The 24,796-nt window shown below is 37.6% G+C and overlaps 1 protein-coding gene across 1 annotated transcript in view; it reads left to right on the top strand.

Annotated features, from left to right (window-relative positions):
* Positions 1 to 24,796, top strand: part of LOC120531777 (fibroblast activation protein, alpha) — a 95,206-nt gene that overhangs the window by 68,873 nt on the left and 1,537 nt on the right. The window contains exons 20-25 of the mRNA XM_039757495.1: positions 10,601 to 10,795; positions 11,213 to 11,267; positions 11,928 to 12,027; positions 17,054 to 17,118; positions 17,445 to 17,517; positions 23,270 to 23,343. Of these exons, the coding sequence (XP_039613429.1) occupies positions 10,601 to 10,795; positions 11,213 to 11,267; positions 11,928 to 12,027; positions 17,054 to 17,118; positions 17,445 to 17,517; positions 23,270 to 23,343 (562 nt within the window). The remainder of the gene's footprint in view (positions 1 to 10,600; positions 10,796 to 11,212; positions 11,268 to 11,927; positions 12,028 to 17,053; positions 17,119 to 17,444; positions 17,518 to 23,269; positions 23,344 to 24,796) is intronic.

Raw genomic sequence — 24,796 nt, 5'->3', positions numbered from 1 at the left:
ATTGCCACACTGCATGTAATTGGGTTGTGGCATTTACTTAATGAGAACTTACTGCAATGAACATGACAAACAATTATGGGACAAAAAGAGTCAAAACATGGATAAGTCAATCATGAGGTGAAATTGCGTTTACTTCAGCACAATTCAGATAAACCGAAAATACTGCAGAAAGTTCAGATTCTAGCAAAGATGATACAAGCAAAGAGGCAGTCCGCCAAAGTGCTAGTTATTGCAACAAGGCTTGAAGATCAGGGGAGAAAGAATGCAGTGGGCTCGATTATATGGACGTCTGTGAAATACACACCAGCAGAAATTTTGAAAAGTTGGCACTTATGGCCACAACAGATATGTAAAGGTTGACATGAACTGAAGCATCAAGCCACTTCAGTACCCATCTATCTACTAGGTGTGATCAAAAAAGATGGTAAATTTTTTAAAAAAGAAACGTTTATTGTAGTAAAAGATTTACAACTACTAGTCACCCTCAAAATACTCTCCTCCCCTTAAAATGCACTTATCCCAACGCTCCTTCCACTTTCTGAAGCAGTTATGGAAATTTTTTTTTGAGAGTTTCTTTAGTTGGGCTGTCGTGGCTGCCTGGATGTCCTGAATGGATTAAAATCGTTTGCCTTTCATAGTCATTTTCAATTTAGGGAACAGCCACAAGTCGCACGGTGCCAGATTTGGTGATGCGGACACAGCGTAATGTTTTTATTTGACAGAAATTGTCATACTAGAAGGGATGTGTGACAAGGAGCATTGTCATGATGAAGAATGTAACCGTTTCAACATTTTCCTTGGTTATTGATGTAGAAGGATGTTCTGATCTTTTCTCATCTTTTCTGAGTCAGATCCATTACGAAATTCGATCAAACCACTTGTAAACAGTCTTAATTGTCGGTGCAGTGTCACCATAAACCGATTTTAACATCTGATGGATTACCTAAGCTTTTTGCAATTTGAAACAAAATTTCATGTTAATTATTAACGACAAATTTGAAAAACACACTTGAACTGACGGTATCAAATAAATACGGATTTAAGATGGACCTGTCAGAACCTGGATTGAATTGTTTTGCGTTGCACTTGGATGGTGAGCTGCATCAATATTCACTGTACGTTTTGATCACACCTCGTATTTATTGTGGTAAATAATCAAGCCTTGACGCAACAAAGAGGTCTGGGGGCAGCTGCCCGTATACTTGAGAATTGGCTGCAAATGCTAAAAGGTTGAGAAAAATGGTCTTTACAGAGAAGAGTCCAAAACAGAACTGAACAGGTTAGGAAACATGGCGGATATAAAGTTGAAAAGCAGGAAGAGGAGGGATCTTGGGACAGGAACTGGAAATGAGGTTATTAGGAGGTGGGCTCTTCTGTTGGGATGGAAGTGAGATCTCCTGGGACAGAACTGGAAGTAACGTTATTGGAGCCAGGTGGAATTTCCCACATTTGGTCTGTGGGGAGATAAGAGAAAGGATTAATGCACTCTGCCTCCCTTTGGTCTGACTGGGAATTACCTTCTTTTGAGCCCTTTAGCTGCCTCCCATGCACACGTGTGTGACACCATGTAGCTTGTGTACTTCATTTGGCACTGTGTGTTTAGTTTAAGATTAAATCATATTTAACTTGTTTGCTTGATTCAATCACCTGTTCATTTTATTGTACATTTATTTGTGTACATAATAAATATTATATAAGGTAATGTACTTGATTGTATATCATTGTACAGTATAATCAGTTGTACTACAAGATTTCCTGCATTATCACTAGAGTGAAATTTACATGAAGTAGTGTACCATTCCACACATTTATTTTCTGAGGGATTTATGCACAATGCCTAAAAGCATAATGTCAAAAAAATGGTAAATGACCAACCATCCCAAAGTGTTCTATAATTGGTTTGAGTTTGCTTGCTCAGCCATGAACTCCAGCACGTCCAGTTTAAGCTGTTTCATTGAATCTGCATCATACCTTAGGTTTAATAGAATTCAGTTTATTCTGCGATAGAGCATTTGTTTCAGTGCAGGAATTCATTCTGTGGAGTCACAGCTAAGCATTTCCTGCCAGTTACAAACCAAGCATGCTTTGGTTACAAAGAAGCTCTTGAATGTCGTTCAGCAAAAGAAGGAGAACTCTGCCTGGACCCCATACGGGACAACTCCATGTGTGCAATGTCAGTCAGCCCTGCTTCTCCTTATGACTGTTACTGTTTCACTAAAGGCCATCTTGAAGCACTTACAAAGATTTAGAGATGTAGTACAGAAAAAGAAATGTAGATAACAATGCAACAACATTTACATCATTACAAATGCCAAGAACAACAGTGAATACTTCATGCTCAAAGACATTTAATTCTAATGAATTCTAATGGAGGTTTTATATTTTATGAAGAGGAGGTCAATGAAGAGACATAAGAAAATAAGTTTTACTAACAGAATGTTAATAAAGCATTGCAGTAGTCAGTTATATCTGAAATAAATGTATGAACTATCTCTATACTCTGTAATGAAAAAAAATCATAGTTTTGTTTTTTCTTTTAACCGTATGATTTACTGTTTAACAGCCTGATTTGTATAAGTGGCAAATAACAACAACAATATTTATTTATATAGCACATTTTCATACAAACAGTAGCTCAAAGTGCTTTACATATTAAAGAATAGAAAAATGAAAGACACAATTATAAAACAAAATAAATTAACATTAATTAAAATCGAATAAGAGTAAGGTTCAATGGCCAGGGGGGACAGAAAAAACAAAAAAACTCCAGACGGCTGGAGAAAAAATAAAATCTGTAGGGATTCCAGACCATGAGACCGCCCAGTCCCCTCTGGGCATTCTACCTAACATAAATGAAACAGTCCTCTTTGGATTTAGGATTCTCACAGAAGGGCTTGATGATGATGATGGTCACGTAGACTTCTTCCTTTTAATCCGTCCATCATTGTTGGAGCATCATGAAGCTTTGAGTAGGTGGAGGTGGCGCAGGCCACCACCACAAAGAAACCGGAAAAAGAAACAGAAAAGAGAGTAGGGGTCAGTACCGATTTTAGAGCCACCATGAATAGTTAATAGTTTATGACTGATTAGTGTCAAAGACAACATGAAGGTTAGGTGTTGGTGTGCTAAATATTAGTTGAAGGGTTACAGCATCTTGTTTCTGTCTACAGAACCAACTATTATTGAAAGACAAGTAGTGTTGATTTGTTTAATGTTTTATCTTATGTAATATTTTATCTCCTATTCTGTTATTAATAAAAGCAATTAATAAAGAAAGAATAGGAGAAGAATCACAAGGTGTACTTAATAAATAAATAAAACTGAGTACATACGCAAGAATACTGACCCTGAAGTACACAGAGATAAAAGTAACAGTAAATGACTCCATGCTGAATTTCAAAGGACAAAACATCGCAACGTAAGAAAGGAGTACTATAATAACATTTCTGTATGTGGTGTCAGTGATAAATAGACCTAGACCATCTAAAAACAGTGCACGCAGTTTAAGGACTGCTGAATAGAGGGGTGTAGTCAACAGACTCTAAAACATTTAATAAATTAAGGATTTTTTTTCCATTGGAAGATATTAGAATACATTTCACAATATATGCCCCTATGCTGTTGTACTGATATGAAGGAAACCTAAAGGGGAAAACATTCACGCTATAGTGCTACAATAAACATCTGGCTTGATGCCTTCTAAGCCACTTTGGTGGTATTCTTAATGACTTTTCATCTGATGTTGTCCTTGGTAGTCACACTGTCAAGTCCAAATGAGACGCCATCTTCTGGTAACGTCTCCCTTTTACACCTGCATGCACCAGAAGGAGTGAAGCTTCTCTGGCTCCGTTGCCCTCAAAGGGCAGTTTCTCAATGCTGTGGGAGAAAACAGAGACCAGACTATTAGCGAAAGCACCTCCTTTCATACCGGGGTAGTACAACATACCTCAGATAAGTCCGGAAGACAATCCTCTGGCACTCATAACTGACAACCATATATGACAAAAACCATAATACATTTTTTTAGGTGAGCTAAACTGTTTGAGAATACTTTTAAGTGAAGGTGGATTGTTACTTTAAAAACTACACTCTTAAAAATAAAGATACCAGAGTGGTAATTCAGAAAGAACCTTTATTTAGATTCATGACAGACTTCATACAATAAATAACCATGAACAGATAGTAACAGATTTTTGAAATACCAATGGATCGGGGTTGTAAAATGACTCTTGGTGCATACAATAGCACTATAACAATAACAGGCTAAGTCCAGGTTTTCTTAATATGTTAGTCTCCTGCTAGAGTAGCCTACAATACATTAAAGATTTTTTTTCTACATATTAGGAAGTTTTTTTTTAAGCACGAAAAAACAAATTCATATTCAAAGTACCCTTCCCAGAATGAAATGGTGCTTTGTCAGGCAGCGGCTTTATGAGGAACCATATAATGCCGTTAAACAACTATTATTTTAAAGTGTGTACCACAAAGATAGGTACTTCAGAATACTGAGAAAACTTCAAAGAATTATTTTTTATTTTATTCATAAAAAGAAGTGTTTAGTTCCTAAAAAGTCAAAGAGTTAAGTGCAATAGAACATTGCCAAACCTGCTTAATACAATTCAGCCTCATTTTCATACTGGAAGCAATGAAGTGGGCCATTTTATATTCTTATTCATCAATTTGCAGGTTTCATAAAAGTGGTAAGTTCTGACAAATTCTGATTACCCTTGAGCAATGAATTATCGCATGCATTTTAAGGTCCTATTTAGCACTTATCAAAGTGCAAACTGCTTTCTTAAATTTGACTTAGTACACTGTCACAAATTACCTTTTGAGCATGAAATATACAGACTAAAAATAAATGTGCATTTCATTCATCCTAACTTTAAACCTAAACAAAATAAAAACTACGGATTTCTTCACTAATGCACCGTTCATAATTTTTTACTTTTTTCATAAAACAAAGTTTAATTATACTTTGTACATACTGTATTCATGATGTTTTCAAAGCTAATCACTTGATCATTCTACACCTAATGCAGAGAATATATTAATTTATAAAAAATAAAATTTCAGAGCAGTGAACAGGCATGGTACAATGTGAGCAATATGAGCACCTAACTTAGAAACACAGTCAATGATGGCGATTAAACTTGTGCCCTTTTGTTTTACTGTCAAATCCTCTCCATGATGCCACCCTTCTACCCTAAAGAAAGCTGATAAACTCTGTCCTAAGTATTGAATATATAAAATTGAATGTGAGTGTTTGTCCAGTATAAGAATTTTCACTGCTGAACAGGTCTGTGCCAAATTTTACACACTTATTCCCCGTTTGTATAGTGCAAGACCACAGGCTACGTTTCATTCTGAAATATTTTCATCCAGAGGAATTTTATGTAGTGGCCACGCCTGTTCTTATTAGGGAAGAGGCATTTTTGAGACTTTGGACAAGGTAGTCAAAGCTGCTCCCATGGTGGGTTTAAGTCAGTGAAATTTTCATCTGGGTCCAAAATGTTTTGCCATGTAGAATTTATTTAATGACATAAGGGTTAAACTAAAAACCTGGGAGGTTGCTAGTGCTTCATGCTAGTAACCTCACTCACTGGGTGTTAGTGGAACTTTGTAGAAATGTCTCTATATATATATATATATAAAATCCAATGCCTGTCTTTCTGTCTGTCTGTCCACTTTTCACGAGAGCACCACTTAACGGATTTAGATCGGGTGTTGTTCTATAATTTGCTTGAATATTCCGGTTGATTTTGTGTTTTCTCTCATCACACTAAGTATCATAGTTCGCTTGCAGTACCAATTTATTTGCACGAATCCGAGAGAGACGCAGCAGGCTGAGCGGAGGGGGCAGGGCCCTCCTTACTCACGCTCCAGCCTCGGGATGTATCTTTTATCTGCTTAGCTAGCGAACTAGAGGACTACTTAACGGATTTAATTTTGCGACTTCTCTCATCACACTAAGAATGATAGTTTGCTTACAGGAGCAATATATTCACGCTAATCTGAGACAGAGGCTGCAGGCCTAGGCCAGGGGGAAGCGTGACATCAGGAGTAGGGAGCCAGGGAGCACCCTTCTTGCTGTCCTGTTTCATTTTTACTCAGGTGAAGCTGCGGGGGACAGCTAGTGTTAAATAAAGAGTTAAAAACAGATTGCCCATTTTATAGAAGGAGTACATTTTTTTAAGAAGAAGATTAATGCTGTTTTCTCCTACATTTTATTTAAAAATAAACGGATCCTTTTTTCTTTTATTGATTTTATAAATTATTATAGAGAGTAAGGCACAAGTCACTCAGGGCTGCCATCAGCACTACATCCAATTGATTCAGTTGTCATATTAGTCTCAATCGTCGATACCCATCCCATGAGCAGTTTGGAAAGGTATATATGGTGGAGTGATATCTAGCATACAAGTTGATAAATATCTTGTAGGTCTTTATTTGTAAAATGAACAGAACAAATGTAATGATAGATAGTGTTTCAGAAGGCATGTTTTACTTTACTGATGACAACAGCGGTGCTTTACCAGCCCTCCATCAGTGTCTTGGACTGGCTCAGAGTCAGAGTGGGATGAAGCCTGTATCAAACCAATCTGGCAAGGGTGGCTGTGCTTGGACTTAGAGTGAATAAGCCATAACCTGACTTAAAAAAAGCAATGGGGATGAATTTTAGTGAGTGCTTTCATTGGTAAATGGTCCAGGAAGGGACAGTTGGACTAATTCTATTGGTCTGAAGTATGACTGTTTATGATTGGTTGGTTTTGAATCAAAGGCTATTCTGTACCACAAAACTCCATTGGCTTGTGATTTGTGTGTAAAAATGGTGGACTGTTGGCAGGGCCGTTTGAAGGAATTTGGGGGGCCCAAGCAAAATGGACATGGAGGCCCCCCGCACGCACGCAAAGGAACCACAGCATAGCCATACAGTAATCCCTCCTCGATCGCGGGGGGTTGCATTCCAGAACCCCCCGCGATAGACGAAAATCCGCGAAGTAGAAACCATATGTTTGTGTAGTTATTTTTATATATTTTAAGCCCTTATAAACTCTCCCACACTGTTAACATTATTAGAGCCCTCTAGACATGAAATAACACCCTTTAGTCAAAAGTTTAAACTGTCCTCCATGACAAGACAGAGATGACAGTTCTTTCTCACAATTAAAAGAATGCAAATAGATCTTCTTCTCTTCAGGAGCAGAGAATTTCAGAGGGAGAGAGAGAGCGCTCGCAAAGAAAAGCAAACGATCAAAAAATCAATACTTGTGCTTTTAAGTTTGCCGCGGCATTTTTTAGAGGAGTGTTAGTATCTTTTAAGCAAACAGCCTCTGTGCAAACAGCCCCTCCATCAGGCGCAGAGAATGTCAGAGAGGGTGAGAGAGAGACAGAGACAAGCAAACAATCAAGCTCCGCGCGGGATGCATATCTTATAGCATTGAGGAGTTTTAGTTAATATGTAATACATGCTCTGATTGGGTAGCTTCTAAGCCATCCGCCAATAGCGTCCCTTGTATGAAATCAACAGGGCAAACAAACTGAGGAAGCGTGTAACCTAAATTAAAAGACCCACTGTCTGCAGAAATCCGCGAACCAGCGAAAAATCTGTGATATATATTCAGATGTGCTTACATTTAAAATCCGCGATAGAGTGAAACTGCGAAAGTCGAAGCGCGATATAGCGAGGGATTATATTTCTGCTAGCCTACCTGCTGCAAAATTGCACCGTTTGTACAAGACAAGTAGAGCTATTTTATGTGTGTAATTTATCACTTACCACTGTCTTGTTTTTTCTTATCCTCCTACTTTCTTTCTCTTCTTTCTTTTTTGGCTTCCTGAAGCATAATTCCGCTTCATGACTGCCGAGGAAGTTTTGTATTTTGCCGGCAGCAGAGATCGCGTGGTTGGCTGGCTGCTGTCAGCGAGGATAACAGTGTCATTGCACTTTACTGCATTCACTATCAATGGGGCGCTCACACAGTTTGTCGCTGCATTTTATTCTTAACCAGTCATTGTCTTGGGGCCCCAGGCCAGCTCGGGGCCCCAAGCAATTGCTTGGTTTGCTTGCCTTGTCGCGACGGGCCTGACTGTTGGTCACCTTGCCTTTACCTCTGTCTCTCGCCATTGGGTAGATGACGATGATGAAGACAACTCTGTTTTGGCAGCCATATTGAGACAGGCATTTGGCCTGTTTCTATATTCTGTTCTAAGGCCATGTGGTAGCAAAGCAAGCTGGACTAAAGATAAGCTGAGAAGTGCCTTTGGAGACAAGATGCGCTGTTACTTAGGCCATAAATACATTCACATTGTATTCTGCTTATTAATGAAACATCATTAAATGTGTAATTTAGCTCTAGTCTGTTCCTTTACTCTTTCTAATTGCCCGGGTTTACAGATGTAGAAGGGAATAGGATTGCTAAGGTACCTAACAACAAAGTGGTAAGTATATGGAATTTAAGCCATTTTATTAAGGTCTACATGATGGGGAAAATAGGATCACTGTAGGGCAAAACACCAATTCATTTTAGAATTTCATGTGAATGGCCGCTCAGTTTCACTTGCAGTCAGTAAATTTAATTCTCTTTTCAGTGACAGTCGATTTTTTAAAGCTCAGCATTCAGTGATCCTGCATATTTATTGATTTTAGTAAAATCAAATAACATTCCATGCAAGCAAATCAAGTTTAACAAAATAAGGTTCGAAACAAATCAACCCTGAATCCTGCATATTTCTGATCATTGCTTCTGATGTCCTGCTAATCTGCAAAACAGATTATATTATTTGACTTATACGTTTTTCCCACAGATATGGTCAGATGTTCTCTATGAAAATATTAGTTTGTGTAGAAGTGAATGAATAAAATTTTAATAAGTTGATATTAACAAATTGAGTCAAAGATAGATGGATTAAAAGTGTTTAATATTTTGAGGAGCATGTCTGAGGTAACAATGGAATGACCACTTCAATTTTTACAGAGGGTATCAGGTTGTTATCAATAAAAGGTGCCGTTTTTTGAGTTACTATGGTGCACATGCAAAAAAAGGGAGAATTATCTTGATTATGCGTGGTGAAACATCAAAAGCTGCAACAACTATAGCGGATACTGCATCTAAAGGATTTAATGCACCGTTAAAACACCCTGCCATTATAAGTGTAAGACAGCTCATGATTGGAATCAGCAAGAGAACATTAATGATAATCTGTTTATTGTCATACTTTGGTATATCAAGTGGATGTTAGCCAGAATTCATTTAGCGTTGTTCAGTTTCCCTACCACTATAATACACTGTCCTTCAGAATCAGTGGTGACTCAGTAGCTTAAAAGGAATAGGAATTTTATGAATCAAAATTCTCACTTTTCAAGTGGTCTTACCATATTTAACAGTAAAAAAGCTGACCAATCCAATTCTTCTTCAACAAGATTGATGTTTCATATTTAACTGCTTCTCCTGCAGGAAAACTACAGCATATCTGGCTACAATGAGCTATGATATCACTCTTTCCCACTTGTAGTCCTGAGACCTTTAATATTAAGTGTGTTTTTGCACTTTAAAGTTCATGCATCTTGACAAAAACAGAAAAATATCATCTTTTAAAATGATTGATATTTCAGTAGAATTTAGCTTTATGGCTTAAATCCATTGAACTTTTGAATAGTAATAATAATGAAAGTAAAAAGCAGAGTAAGTTAACAAAAAATAATAAGATAATAAAAGTAATAAGAAGTAAAGTAATAAAGAAAAAAACAAACAATAGGAGAAATGTCAAGATTAAAATGATAAACAGAAATTTAGGCGTAATGTTAACAGACAGGTAGACAAGTTAAATATTACTTGATTGCTGCCTTAATCCAAGGCAACTTTCAACATTTCTGATACAGTTGGTTCCATTTCTTTTGGGTTTCTAATTGGAGCGCAGGCAAGACAAGTGACTTCTCAGGGTCACACAGTGTGAGTAGCGGGTTTTGAACCCACAACCTCAGGGATTGAAATTCAAAGCCATAATCACAACCCTTCATGGCGAGGAATTTTGATGCCATATAAAATGTCTATTATCTTATATATAAACATCTACATATAAACAATAGGCAGTGTGTGTTTCTGTCTGTCCAGCCCGGAAGTGTGAGGCTACAGCATGAAGCTCAAAGAGCCAGCAAGGCAGCTCTAAGTTAATGAGTCAGAAGAAGACAGAAGTACAAGGCTACAGCATGAAGCTGAAAGAGAGCGACTCTGTTGCCAAAGACAAGGAAAGACAAACAAGAGAGAAAATCACTTACCCACTGATAGACAAAGGGGGCGAGCTCGTGTGCAAAATGAAACTGTTGAATCTGCATTTCAATTATTTTTTTCTGATGATTTCAATAGTTTCTAGCAGCCTGGGCTTTTTACAGCACGGGCTTACACAGCTAGTTTATAATAATCATTAACAATTTTGATTTCAGACTCTTTCCTACATTTTCCTAATGAGTCATTTAGTTGGCAGATATTTAAATTGTAGCTTAGTTGTCTTTAAACTGTGTGTAACCTACAATACTTCACACACCAGATCTTTACTTATGGATGTGTATACACTAACCATTCATTTGAAATGCTTTTAGGTATGCCGGACCATGCAGTCAGAAAGTAGATTACCGATTCCGGCTCAACTGGGCAAGCTACCTTGCAAGTACGGAAAAAATTATTGTAGCAAGTTTTGACGGAAGAGGTAGTGGTTACCAGGGTGACAAAATCATGCATGCTCTGTACAGACGACTAGGAACGTACGAAGTGGAGGATCAAATAACAGCTGCACGGTACAGTATAAGTGTTCTGTCTAAGATTACAATAACTAACAAAATAGGAGGTGTTGATAATTAAAATGCACAAAACAACATGAGTGTTCAAAAAGAATAATCAAATATTCTAGAATGAATAACTGATGAACTGCCACATAAAGAGCATTGTAAGCCATTGAAATTTTGTGTCTCCAGTAAAAATTAACAAATCATTGTGTTTCTTTAAATGCATTATCTTCTGCAGGTAATAAAAATCTTATTATATTATTTCTAAGCAATGCTATTTTTTTTAGCTGTATATAAAGTTGGCGAAATTTTATCAAGTGGCTGGACACGGTGAATATTCTGAATGTCTAAATATATATACTGTATATGTGTGTGTGTATGTATTTATATATATATATATATATATGTATCATTTTTTTTTCTCCTCAGAAAATTTATTGATATGGGCTTTATTGATAAAAAAAGGGTCGCCATTTGGGGCTGGGTAAGTCTGTATATATCTTTCAAGTTAGGACAATATGTAATTCAGCTGTTCATTTGAAATTCGGTTTTTAAATTACATCAGTTAGAAATTATATTTACGGTATGATACATACATTAACCATATTTAATCGGAATGTATAATATTTAAATAACATACTCTAAATAATTTGTTTTATAAGCTTAAAAGAAACCAAAATATTTTATGCAGATATTTTTAATGATTGTTTAGTACTACAGTTTAATACCTTGATTGAACCGTGTTTCACTCATTGTAATGTGTTTCAGAAAATCAACATCATTTAATAACAAAAAGCACAAAAATATTTTAACAAAAGACTGGTGAAAGTGTGAATAATTTTGCATGCAATGTTAATAAAAAGTATTAATTTTCCAACTATAAGCACTTTCAATTTACTAGAGAAATATTTACTGATTTAAAATATGTGTGGCAAAGTGGCACCAATAAACTTAAATAATAAACCTTTGCGTATTTATACAGTATGTGAAGGAAATATCAGAACTCACCCACTCAAATGGGTGAATGCCAATGTAATTTATTTTCCTTTCAAAAGGTGTCTGTAACTCATACGACTATCAATTCAAGATGAAGCCTACCTACTTAACAACATATAACATTTCCCTCTTCTTCTTCTTCTTCTAGTCCTATGGTGGATATGTTACTTCTATGGTTCTTGGATCTGGCAGTGGTGTGTTCAAGTGTGGTATAGCTGTAGCACCGGTATCAAAGTGGGAATATTACGGTAAGGAAACACATAATTTATAATGAATACCAAATCATTGTGCACAAATCTGCACATGATGTCTTTTTAAATATTAATGAATACAGTATACTGTATTGTATGAGTGTATAAAATCACAATCCATTTTCCTTATGGTGGATGATCAGTAATGAGGGCACTGGGTTAAGGCATAACCTGCCTGAGAGATGGTGTCTGTCCATCTCACTGTAAATACAGAGTATGCTAGCTGGCTTCACCCTGCAATGGACCAGCGTCCTTGTCCTGGGTTTGTTCCTACCATTATTTATATATAAACAATAAGAATGAGATATGAGTACCATTCCTTTTGAACAATTTCAATAAGATGCACCATTGACCAGTTTCTACCATCTAGCGGATATGAAGCACTATTAATTTAGTATTATTTCAGCTGGTAATGGCAAATTGTACTAAGGTTGTCTCACTTTTCATTTTTTCCTAGAAATTTATATATAGAAAATCTACAATTTTATCAGCGTGTATTGAAAATTAAACTACACTGGAAATAACTGCAAAGTTTTGCAGAAGTAGAAGTTTTTACTTGATGCTACAATAGACAGATAGAAATTCAATATTACACCCTGCATATAGTTTCACTGCACAACACAGTTTTTGCTTCTTGAACACTGTTGGGTGTTTCTTATAGATTTTTGGGTGCTGATCACGAATATCACATCAAAATTTACCCATCATGTACCATTTCAGTTTTGTCATGATTTTTTCTTATATTTGTATCCAAACATTTTCACTCCTGTAAGTGACTTATCAACAACAGTTTGTGCAGCCTGGGCATGACCAGGCATGGAATCAGGCCAGGTTGGAAACTGTTCTTCGGAAGTTGACATCCTGGGCAGGTCTGAACGAGCTTGATGCTGTCTCAGCATGCTATAAAGGTGGCTTGCATACACCGATCCTGCTCATTTGGTATGTACAGTATCAGTATGGTAAAGTATACTAGCTGTAGCAATATAACAGTAAGTGAGCTTGATGCTATAGATGTTTCGGTGTAGGGAGATGTGTCTCGTCAATGTCTTAACAGCCGCGATACATTCTTCTATATCTGTGGAAAATATACACTTGCGCCTCAGAGACATTGGATGACAGCTCTTGTGAAGAAAGCTTATCATCTGTATTTCGGCTGCAAAATTGGTGATCAAGACAAGGAATGGACGGTGATGTTTGCTGTGCAACGTGAGCTGTCAATCTGAGAGCCTGGCTCAGAGGTACTCGAAAGATGATGACGTTTGCTGTTCCGATGATATGGCGAGAATAGAAAGAACATGTAATGGACTGTTATTTCTGTTTAACTAATGTGTCTGGTTTCTCTGCCAAAAACAAGAAGTCAATTGAATATCCTAATCTGCCTTCAGCAATGAGACCCGTGCCATATGACAACAGTCTTCCAATTCCGAAGCCACCAGAGGATTGGACCTTAGACGAACCAGATGAAGAAACTGCAATGCAGGGTAATAACAGTGTCATTGACCTGGATGTTTAACCGTGCTCATTAGGCAATTTACATCTGATAGCACTGTCCGAATTGAACGATTTGGTCAGAGATTTCGGTCTGTCAAAAGCAAAAGCCGAGCTGCTGGGTTCAAGACTACAGGAATGGTGCTTGCTGTCACCAGGTATGAAAATTTCTGTGTTTCGAGGCCGACATCATGATTTAACCGAATTCTCGACAGAACCGGCCACTCTGTAAAAAGTTAGTTCCAGAACAGAAAAATATGGCACATGAATTGCTTGTCAACCCGGCAAAGATATTTTTGCCTCCTCTTCACATAAAACTGGGACTCATAAAGAATTTTATGAAAGCACTGAGCAAGGAAGGCAAAGGTTTCTGTTTAAGACAGAAGTTCCCAAGAATAACTGACGCCAAGATCAAAGAGGGCATTTTTTTGGCCCCCAGATCAGACATGTTATGAGTGACAAGCGGTTTGAAGATCTGTTAGTTGGGCCAGAAAAAGTTGCCTGGAAAGCCTTCAAAGACGTTGTTGACACTTTTCTGGGCAATTCCAGAGCCCCAAACTACATTCAACAGGTAGACAAACTTCTCAAAGCATACAAGACAATGAAGTGCAACATGTCACTCAAGATTCATTTCCTCCACTCACACTTGGACTTCTTCCCCGCAAACCTCGGTGCTGTCAGTGATGAACACGGTGAAAGGTTTCACCAGGACATTGCTACGATGGAGAAACAATACCAGGGCAACTGGAATCTGTCAGTGCTTGCTGACTACTTTTGGACACTGCAATATGATGAACCAGACACTGAATACAAAAGAAAATCAGGAGCAAAACACTTTTAACTCTGTTGAATTTTATAGCTTATGTGAAACATAAATGTGACTAAATACATGATGCAGTAAAACCAAAACTATATTTGTGCATACCCAGTAGGTACCTTTCACAATCAGCAAAAACTTTTCAGGAAGCAAGACTTTTCAAAAAAGTCGTTGTGCAGTGTATTTTGGCAAGTATGTGTACACGTAAATACACAAAAACATAAATGTTGTTTACGTGACAATCTAAAAATTAACTGATTTACTTAATAGAACTTAAAAGAACTACATAGCTATTAGCTAATTAATCAAGTGTAATGTCTTGAGAGGTCTTCTTTACACTAAAATGTCTTTATTTATTGCACATCCCATATCCATGCAAGTAAACCAAATCCTATTGCTTTCTTTTCTTTTTCTATACTCAGTAAAAATTTTCCTTCATTATGTTAAATGATGCTTTTTATTCTAATCTTGTTTGTTTTGTAAAACACATCATGACTTTTTATGATATGAAAGGTATTCAAAGGTTACGATTTCATGTGCTGCTTGTGGGCTTCCCCTTTACCTGCTTTCAGCATCCCTGCCATTCTGCAACACCTCTTCTGTATACAAATACATTACAACCTGTGTTTGATATTTAGTCCATATGGTGTTTGTCAATAGGGCTGTGTAATGAAGAATTCTATAATGTACAATGAAGGAAATATACAAAAGTTATATAACAAGCTACTAAGTATAAGCTGTGGCATTTATGCCTGTGTTTATGTATACATAGCAGAAAAACACATGATAGTGTGAATTTCATAATGAAGGTGATTCTATACGTAAGGCAATTAAGGGATGTCATTCAAAGTAATGTTTGTACCTGGAATAAAACAAATAATTAAAACAAAGCAATGAGATGTACTGTTCACAGATTTATTATGTTTAAGCTATTCCATACTAGAACACAGGAAACGTTTCTGCATTCTGATAATTACTTCTTTCAGTGTGGTTTCTCTTTTCTAAAGTAAGCTATGAAGCTTAAGGAGTACTTTGACTAATTACAGAATATTTTTTATCCAGTACATGAAAAATGATGACTATGTCAAAGAGGTCTTATGGCTTATCCTGATATAAACATACAATAACTTTATTTATGACAGACTTAGCCCCAAACTAATATTGAAAAAAATGTAATTGACTAAGATCTCAGTTGGTGTAAGCCATCCTAATTCTAGGTGTTCACAAGAAATTAAACGATTTACTTAATGATAGATAGATAGATAGATAGATAGATAGATAGATAGATAGATAGATAGATAGATAGATAGATAGATAGATAGATAGATAGATAGATAGATAGATACTGTGTGAACACACCAGAATGACTAAAGAAAAGAAAATTAAAAAGGAAGAAAACATCTGATTTGGCAGACACAGTCTAAGTTAGTCATTATACAGGCATATTGCTGTTGGTATAAAGGAGCACAGCCTGCCCCCGTTTCGTTTCTTGATACACTTCTCTTGAATGATTTCTTTACTGAACATCCTCAGTGTTAGTGTGTCCGAGAGATGATTGTTCATAATGGCGCTCAGCCTTGTTTTAATTCTCTCCTTTGTTATGACCTCCAGGAGGTCCAGAGTGTGTCCTATAACTGAGCTGCCCTTTTATTCAGCTTGTTGATTCAGTGGGTCTCTTTTGAAGTGATGTTACTGGCCCAGCACACCACAGCGTAGAAAATCTATCTGGCCATCACATACATTTCACTTACCATATTAAAGGTGTACAGCCAGCCTACTCTTGTCATTCTTATATAGTTCCTCTGTGTTGCGAAACCAGTCCAGCCTGTCACTGATATAGACCCTGAAGTAATTGTAGGAGTGGACCACCTCTACATCCACTCCATGAATAGTGATTGGACATGGACGCACTTGCTTATTTTTAACATTTCTAGTTTTTAGCCTTCTGGGAATGGCTGTTAGAGGGCTAGGACCTTTGGTAAAGAATATAAAGAAATATCAAAAATATTACCTTGTTCGTGATCAGCAACCTCGAAATATAAAATGACACTCTCATGTGCCGATATTACTGATACTAATTTTTAGACGTTTTCTAAAAATTAGTAAGAGGAGGTGAACCCCTGTGGTCAGTTGATGTGGCTTATGCAGCTTCAAGTCCTTCTGATCATTTTTGCTCAAGAGAGCTATTGTTTTACTCTTTATCATAAAGGCTTAATTTCCTGCACAAAAAAAATATGGTTCAAAAATGGCCCAACAATGATGGTTTGTTTTGGGTGTAAAAGGTCAAAAATAACAGAGAGCCCGAAAAAGATTGATGTCTTGCATAACTAGACATCTAGACAAGTTGAATGATATGTCATATTGGGGAGTTTCCTCGTACCGTTGAGTCAGGAGGTGCCGGAAAAGAAAGAAAGTAACTTCAAAGCGCACAAGTAATTTTTAAGAGCACAATAAGTCAAACCTTTTTCTCTGATTCACCATTGGGTGGGCCTATGACTCTTCTAGGTGGGCACTGATCGCCCCCTCCAACCTCCATACCCCTTGTGACTGAAATTACTTCAAATTTAAATCTGTAGCCATACAGACTGACAGTAGACATGCTGATTTTTAGCATACCGTGGTTTTTGATAATGTTCTTCAATGTTGTGCTATAAACGTCACAATGGACACTGCCCTTTATATACAGCATTTAACAGTTTATGTTATTTGACTTTGCAGATGCAGTCTATACTGAACGTTATATGGGAAGGCCTATTAAATCAGATAATCTTGCATACTACCAGGTATGTACTGTATGCAAGGTTTTTAATTATGTTTTATTTCCTTTTAAAAAGACCTTATATCTAAAAACTTCACAACCCTTAAATATTAATAACATCTTTTTCACAACTGAATCATTCTAGATATAAGATGTTGAAAGGATTGAATTTTTTAATGGATGGCAAAAATTGAATCATATGTAAATTGCAAAGACTATGTGAGAATCAAATGCTCTCTTGTCACCATGTTATGCTATTTTTTCTCATTGTTTCACCCATTCAGTAATACTTTTTACAGTAACTTTTGTTTGCTTAGTTTTAAAGCAGCTATTATTTTTTTATTTCAACAGAATTCAACAGTAACCGAGAGAGCAGCAAACTTCAAATCTGTTAACTACCTCCTGATCCATGGAACAGCAGATGGTAAATGGCACTTTAGAGAGCACCAAATATTTGCTTGTGCAAGACTGAAATAGCGTTGAAACAACCAATTTATTACTTTACCCTTCACTTTTTACACATTTTACTTTGTAACCTTATGCTAAAATCATTTCAAATGATTTTCCCCTCATCAAGCAACGCTAAAAACCCCAGAATGTCAAAGTCGATAACAGGAATTTAGAAATTTCTGCAAATTTATTAACAATAAAATATGACATTGAGACAAGTATTTAAAGCCTTTAAACCAGGGGTGGCGATCTCCAGGCCTGGAGTGCCGCAGTGGCTACAGGTTTTCATTCTAACCCTTTTCCTAATCAGTGACCAGTTTGCACTGCTAATTTACTTTTTCCCCATCACTTTAATAGCCCTGTTAGAAGAGTTCAGCCCAACGAATTGATTCTTTTCTTCATTAAATGGCAGCCAAGCAGAAATGAGATGTGAAACGAGCTAACAGATGACCAGCTAAACTGGGGCTTCAAACTCCAACCAATTTCACTCCAATCACTTTCTTAATGAAAAGCCAATTTTTCCTGTTAATCAAACCCATTATTTAATTCCACAGCTTGTTGCTGCTCTCATTCTGCCACAGCACACATTTCCAAAACTGTTGTTTTTCTCTTCTTTCTAAGAGCACCGTCAAAATGTTTTGGTGACCTGAGAGATCAGCCTTACCAAGACCATCACCTCTCTTTAATTTCAGATATTGTGTAATGGGCACAGGGGAGCTGGTTATGTGGTGACTTGTTTTGTGTATCATTATTGTTTGGCTGATAATTAAAGAAAAAGAAACAACTATGGGGCCTGAGTTAAGTTAATTAAAAGAAGTAATCAACAGCAAAAACTGTTCACAAATTAAGAAGATGGTAAGAATGAAGACCTGCAGCCATTGTGGCACTCTAGGCCTGGAGTTCGCCACCCCTGCTTTAAACCATTCATTCAGCCTCTTCCTACAACCTGAAGTATTCTTGGGTTTGATTTGGCAAGATTTGCACACTTGGGGATTTTTGCCGTTCTTCTCTGTAGATCCTCTCAAGCTCTGTAAAGTTGGATGGAGACCATCAATGGCCAGCTATCATCAGTTAAGTCCAGATATGTTCAACTCTGGACTGGATCACTCAGGAACATTCACAGAGTTGTTCCTATGTCACTCCTGTGCTGTCTTTGCTTTGCGTGTAGGGTCATTTTCATGTTAGATGGTGAACCATGCGCCCATTCTGAGGTCCAGGGCACTCTGGAGACATTTTTAAGTAAGGAAATATCTGTACTTTGCTCCATTAAGCTTTTCCTCAACCCTGTCTAGGCTCTCAGTCCCTGCTGCTAAATAATAAAACCATAGCATGATGCTGTCATCACCAATGTTCACTGCTGGAATGCTATTACACAGGTGATGAGTGATGCCAGGTTTCCTCCAGACATGATTCTTACTTCAATCTTGGATCCATCAGACCAGAAAATCTTGTTTCTTAAGAGTCCTTTAGGTACCTTTTTGCAAACTCCAAGTGGGATTTCAAGTGCCATCTGGCCACTCTGTCATAAAGCCCAGATCAGTAGAGTATTACAGTGGTGGTCATCCTTCTAGAAGTTTTTCCCATCTCTACGAAGGTTCTCTGGAACTTAGCCAGAGTGGTCATTGGGTTCTTGGTCACCTCTCTTACCAAGGCCCTTGTCCTTTGATTGCTCAGTTTGGCTTAGCAGCCAGTTCTAGGAAGAGTTGTATTTGTTAAAAAAATGGAGGCCATTGTGCTCTTGTAAACCTTTAATGGTGCAGAAATCTTTCTGTAGTTTTCCCCAGACCAGAACAGATTTGTTCAGTCAAATGTGTGTCCATCTCCTGTCAGCTCTTTATCTAGTTACCCTTTATTGGACGTTCATCCAGTCATGACTGTAAGGCCAACTAAATGTATTTCAGACACCATGCCTTCTTCTTTGGTTAAGGCTGCTTTGTCTTTTCTTCTTAATTTTATCACCAGTATTACGTATCAATATATCTCTTTATAATGGCTTGGTCCCTTCCAGCCTGAAGAAGTTGTCCTCAAAAAACCTGGTGTTGACCCGAAGGATTTTAAAAACTATTGACCTATTTCAAACCTTCCTTTTCTTAGTAAAATCTCAGAACATGCTGTTGTGGTCCATTTGAAAGGGCCATCTTTCCTCAAATGGCCTGTTTGAGTAATTTCAACTTTGTTTTAGGGCCAATCACAGTACGGAGACAGCACTTATCGGGGTGACTAATGAATAATCCTCTTTAAACACTCATAATCTTTTTAGACCTTACTGCTGCTTTTGATGGGTTACATCATGACATTCTTTGTTTAGACTTGAGAATGAGTTAAATCTTGTTGGAAATGCTCTTGAGTGGTTTAAATCGTACCGTAGGGACCGACAGTAATTTGTTGCCATCAGTAGGTTTAGGTCTGACCCATCTTATTTGTTCTAGGGGTTCCCTCAAGAATCAGTTCTTGGCCCTCTGCTCTTTATCATTTATAAGCTTCCTCTCTTAGAGGACACAGTCTATGTTTTCATTGTTATGATGATCCATCCATCCATCCTGTTCCGCTTATCCAAGGTCGGGTCGTGGGGGCAGCAGCTTGAGCGGAGATGCCCAGACTTCCCTCTTGTTATGATGATGATACACAGATTTATTTACGCACAGGGCTTATGCAAACATTCCTGCTCTGGTGGCCTGTTTGGCTGACATCAGATACTGGTTCTCTGAAAACTTTCTCAGACTAAATAGTGATAAATATGAGGCTTTAATTACTGCATCTCCAAGCACTTTAAGTAAAACTAGCCAACCCGCGGCGTACTATACGCCACATAATCAGGCTGGTTTTTTAATGATTTTTAAGCACAGGGAGAAAATTTACATTTGAAAAATCGGTAATGTAATAAATCAGCAAGAAAAGCAACATTGTAACTATGCGGCGAACAAACCAACACACAATCGTCTGTGACTGAAAAGTGGCTGACCGCCATCGCTCATGTGCCTACCTCCAACTCGTCACTTGAGTCATTGTCGTCTTTGCACAGTCCAGATGCACCTGTGACTCACGTAGACTTTCCGTGTTCCTGCAGGAGCATCTAAGAAGACGCATGTGTGTCGTGGATGCGAATTGCTGTATGTAGCGTGTAAAACAGTTTGCAATGGTGCACGCGGTCGTGCGTCGTAACCGAAAACTCGGTTTTTAAAGACTGCTAACTTCATTGTGTTTTAACCTCAGTTGTAAAGATTGTTTTAAGGATCCCATGGGATACCCCTCGCAAACTGTTTTACACGCTGCATATGGCGACTCACCTCCATGAGAAACATGCCTCTATAAACAGTCAACGTGGCCTCTACGACAGACAAATATAAAATACGCCATTTTTTCTGTGTCGTCGTGTCCGAGTTGATGGCCGTGGCTCTGCGAGTTGTCGTCGTATCCAATGGTCTTGGAGTTGGTGTGCGTGGCTCCTTCCTGCGTGCGCCATAGGTGTCTTACTTGTCGGCGGCTTAGTGAATCCACGCCCCTTCCGGCGTGCGTTCCATGGGTGTCTTGCCTTAGTGAATTATATATATAGATAGATAATATTTCAGCAAAAATTCCAGGCTTTATTACATCATTGTTTGCACAGGTTAAATATCCTGGTTCCACCTTATACAAATTTCAAGGCTGTGTCCATTACTCTGTTGATACTGCAACTGAGACGCTTATTCATGCTTTTGTCACCTCATGACTTGACTAATGCAACCCAATGTTGTTTGGTGTCCCTGCTTGGAGCCTAAACAAGCTACAATATTTACAAAACTCAGCAGCAAGGGTGCTTATGTAGTCGACTTAAATCTGTCTTTCTCCGTGTTGTATCAAGGACAATCGAGCCAGAGGCACGTAGGGGTGAAACAGAAGTTTTTTATTTTTCTTTCCAGAAACAAAAAGAAAAGAGAATAGGACGTCACACAACAGCTTCTTCCCTATGCCCCTTACAGCATTCAACATGCTTCTGTTTTCCTTTAATAACACATTTAACATATTACATATTAAACTATTTACAAAATATTATTCAAATATTCCAGCAAAAATTATTTACAATATACTTAGATTTACGCAATAAAAAATTTGAACTTTATAATCTTATGTATTCTTAGCAAAAAATAGAGTAGCATACCTTTCCAGAAAGAAAAAGAAAAGAGAAAAGGGCATCACACAACAGCTTCTCCCCTATGCCTATTAAATAATAAATCAAATCAATTACAAATTATAAACACAACTATTAATACAAAACAATAAGATTTAAAATAAAAATTTAAACCCAAAATATACATATGGTAATTTTGTACATCATTCCGAAATACATTAAATTGCTGTTCACCACTCTTTAAAAAAATAACCATTAACTTTTTCTTAATTTCAAAAGTAAACGTACAAAAACTACATGTAAGGGCTTTGGAAAATTACACGACTTAATATACACTTGAACAATCCCAAATAATATACGTGACAAATAAAATAAAAATTAGAGTTTGGGGAGAGCTGAAAACACCACCTACCCCTTACTGCATCCACCGTGTTTCTGGCAGCTGAGCCAAGAAACGTAGTGCCTACAGGTTGTGAGGTGTAACATTAATTAACGCCCGTACTACAACATCCTGTATGATCGGTATACTACTGACTATTTACAAGAACAATTCATTTTGGGGACGTTCATAACTAAAACAAAACAAAATTACAGATGACAGATTATACTTTGCTACAGTTACACATTTAAAACCTTGGCCGCTTATTACTCCTATACTTTTAAAATTACATTGGCTACTTTTACCTTTACGCATTCAGTGCGGAAGCTTCAGATTTTAGTTTCATGGTCTCGCTCCACATCACCTATTTTCTTTATTATGTTCATATACTCCATCGTGTTCATTTTGTTCTTCTGACTCCTTGCTGTTATCCATTCCACTTTTCAGATTGTGTAGTATGGGTGATTGGGCTTTTAGTGTATCAGGGCCATGGTTATAGAATGCCCTGCCTTTGTAGGTCCATACATGTACCTCACTTTCTGTTTTTTAAACCTAGCTTTTAAATATTACTTGTGTTTTTCATGTTAATTATGTTTGTATATTGGACTGTTTGATGTTATGTATATTGTTGTACAGTGTCCTTGGGTACCTTGAAAGGAGTTTTTATTATTACAGTTATTATTTTCATTAGACCTGTGCCTCAGCACAATCCTGTCTCTAAGCCCTGCTGCCAAGTCCTCTGACCTCATGGCTTGGTTTTGCTCTGACAGACTTTGTCAGTTGTGGGACCTTCTATAGACAGGTGTGTGCCTTTCCTAAACATATCTATTCAATTTAATTGACCACATGTGAACCCCAAAAATGGTGTAGAAACATCTCAATTAAGAGTAAGAGAACGCATTGCATTTTAGTCACATTTCAAGTATCAGTGGAAAAGCTCTGTGTCAACGATATTGTTCATTTTTTTGTTTTTCATAATTCTGTCAAAATTCCTACAGTCCTGTTTCTGTTGTGTCATTCTGGGCATTTAGTGCTGTCTAATGAGGAAAAAAATATTTTCAAATGAGTTTAGCATAAGGCTGCTCCATAACAAAATGTGAAAAAAGTGAAGGGGTTTTAATACTTTTTTGAAAACACCATATTAAAAATTATGATTTTTAAAATGCTTATCTGTTATGCTCTTTATACTAGCACTAACAGTCCATTAATCTGTTTTTTTTTTTTTTTTGTCATATTTAGATAATGTCCACTTCCAGCAAGCTGCACAGATTTCAAAAGCACTTGTGGATGAAAATGTTGATTTTGAAACAATGGTATTTGATATATTATCATACTTAACGTATAGAAGTTTTAATACCAGTGAGAATGAGGTCTTTCTGTTTAAAGATTAAAAAGTAAATAACTGGATTAATGTAACACTTGGCATCAATCTAAGGGAGCGCTGAGAAAAATTATCTTAACTGGCGTTGTTGCAAAAATTCCAAGCTCTGAAATGTTCTCCTCTTTACATGTAATGACCGGGGATTGCCCTTATATTTTATTTTAAATACTTTTGATACCCATATGGATAAAATGCAACACTGCTTACTCTCAGAAGGAACAGTACTCCTTTAGTCTGGGGACATGAAGCAGTTTCAGCTAATTATTAAGCACACTTTGACTAAGGAGGAGGAGGAGGTTGGGAGCATGTACTGATAGCACCTTGCTGCACTCACCACACCACAAACCACCTGGATTAGTTCTCATTAAAATGTCAGAGCAAAACTATGTGAAAAAACTATTACGGTTGTGTAGCTTCAATTCTGGGTGGGGTTTATCAACTTTTGGCCAGGAAAACAAAGATAAGAAGCAAGTTGAGTGCAGTGTGTTCTTCTGAAGTCATGCACAAGACCCCCACAGACAGGTACAGCTTAGACAGACTGTCTGTAGAATTTTGGGTGATGCTCACGTAAACACCGAGTCAACTCAACATTCAGACAGTGTCATCCAGTACTGCTTCAGACTGCTAGCCATGTATTTCACTATACAGATCTGCTCTATACAGGCAGTCCCCGGGTTACGTACGAGATAGGGACTGTAGGTTTGTTCTTAAGTTGAATTTGTACGTAAGTCGGAACAGGTATATTATTTTAGTTATTTCAATAAATGCTATTGTTGACCGACAGTAACCAAGTGCTCTGCCAATGAATGATGGAGTTTCACCTCTCTCTGACCTTTTTATTATTTCTACTTTATTTTCCATGGTGATGGTTTTTCCCTTCTTTACTGTATCACCAGCACTTGCATCAGATTTGTGTTTCAGAGACATTCTTGAAGGGTGAAGACAAAAGGTTAAGATGAGCTCTTCTGCACAGCAGTGTACACTCTATTACAGCAGGAAGGCACCCGTCGTCAACACGTCTGATGTACTGAACAAGAGACAACTTCCTGCTATGTACAACAGTACAAGCAGGCTTACTATTGAGAATGACTGGGGGTGGCAAGGGGTTCATCACTCACCCACCACACAGTCACCTCCACTGCAGTATGCTGCCTACAGCGTTGCCCACCAAGAACGAACAAAAGGCGGGTAGTGAATCGCCCAACCCCAATTCAACAGGCAGCCATCCGAGGCACACTAAAATACTACCCCCGCCTCCCCGTTCACCCTCAATGGCCTCCATTCAGCCACAACCAGGTCCCTGCTTGCAGCATTGCCAGCCGTGTGTTCTGGGCGGGCAATGAAACGCCCCCCTCTGCTCCATCCAGCCTGCATCCAGTCAGGAG

Source organism: Polypterus senegalus, chromosome 6 (genome assembly GCF_016835505.1).
Source record: "Polypterus senegalus isolate Bchr_013 chromosome 6, ASM1683550v1, whole genome shotgun sequence".
NCBI lineage: Eukaryota > Metazoa > Chordata > Cladistia > Polypteriformes > Polypteridae > Polypterus > Polypterus senegalus.
This window is presented reverse-complemented; position numbering and strand designations above follow the sequence as displayed.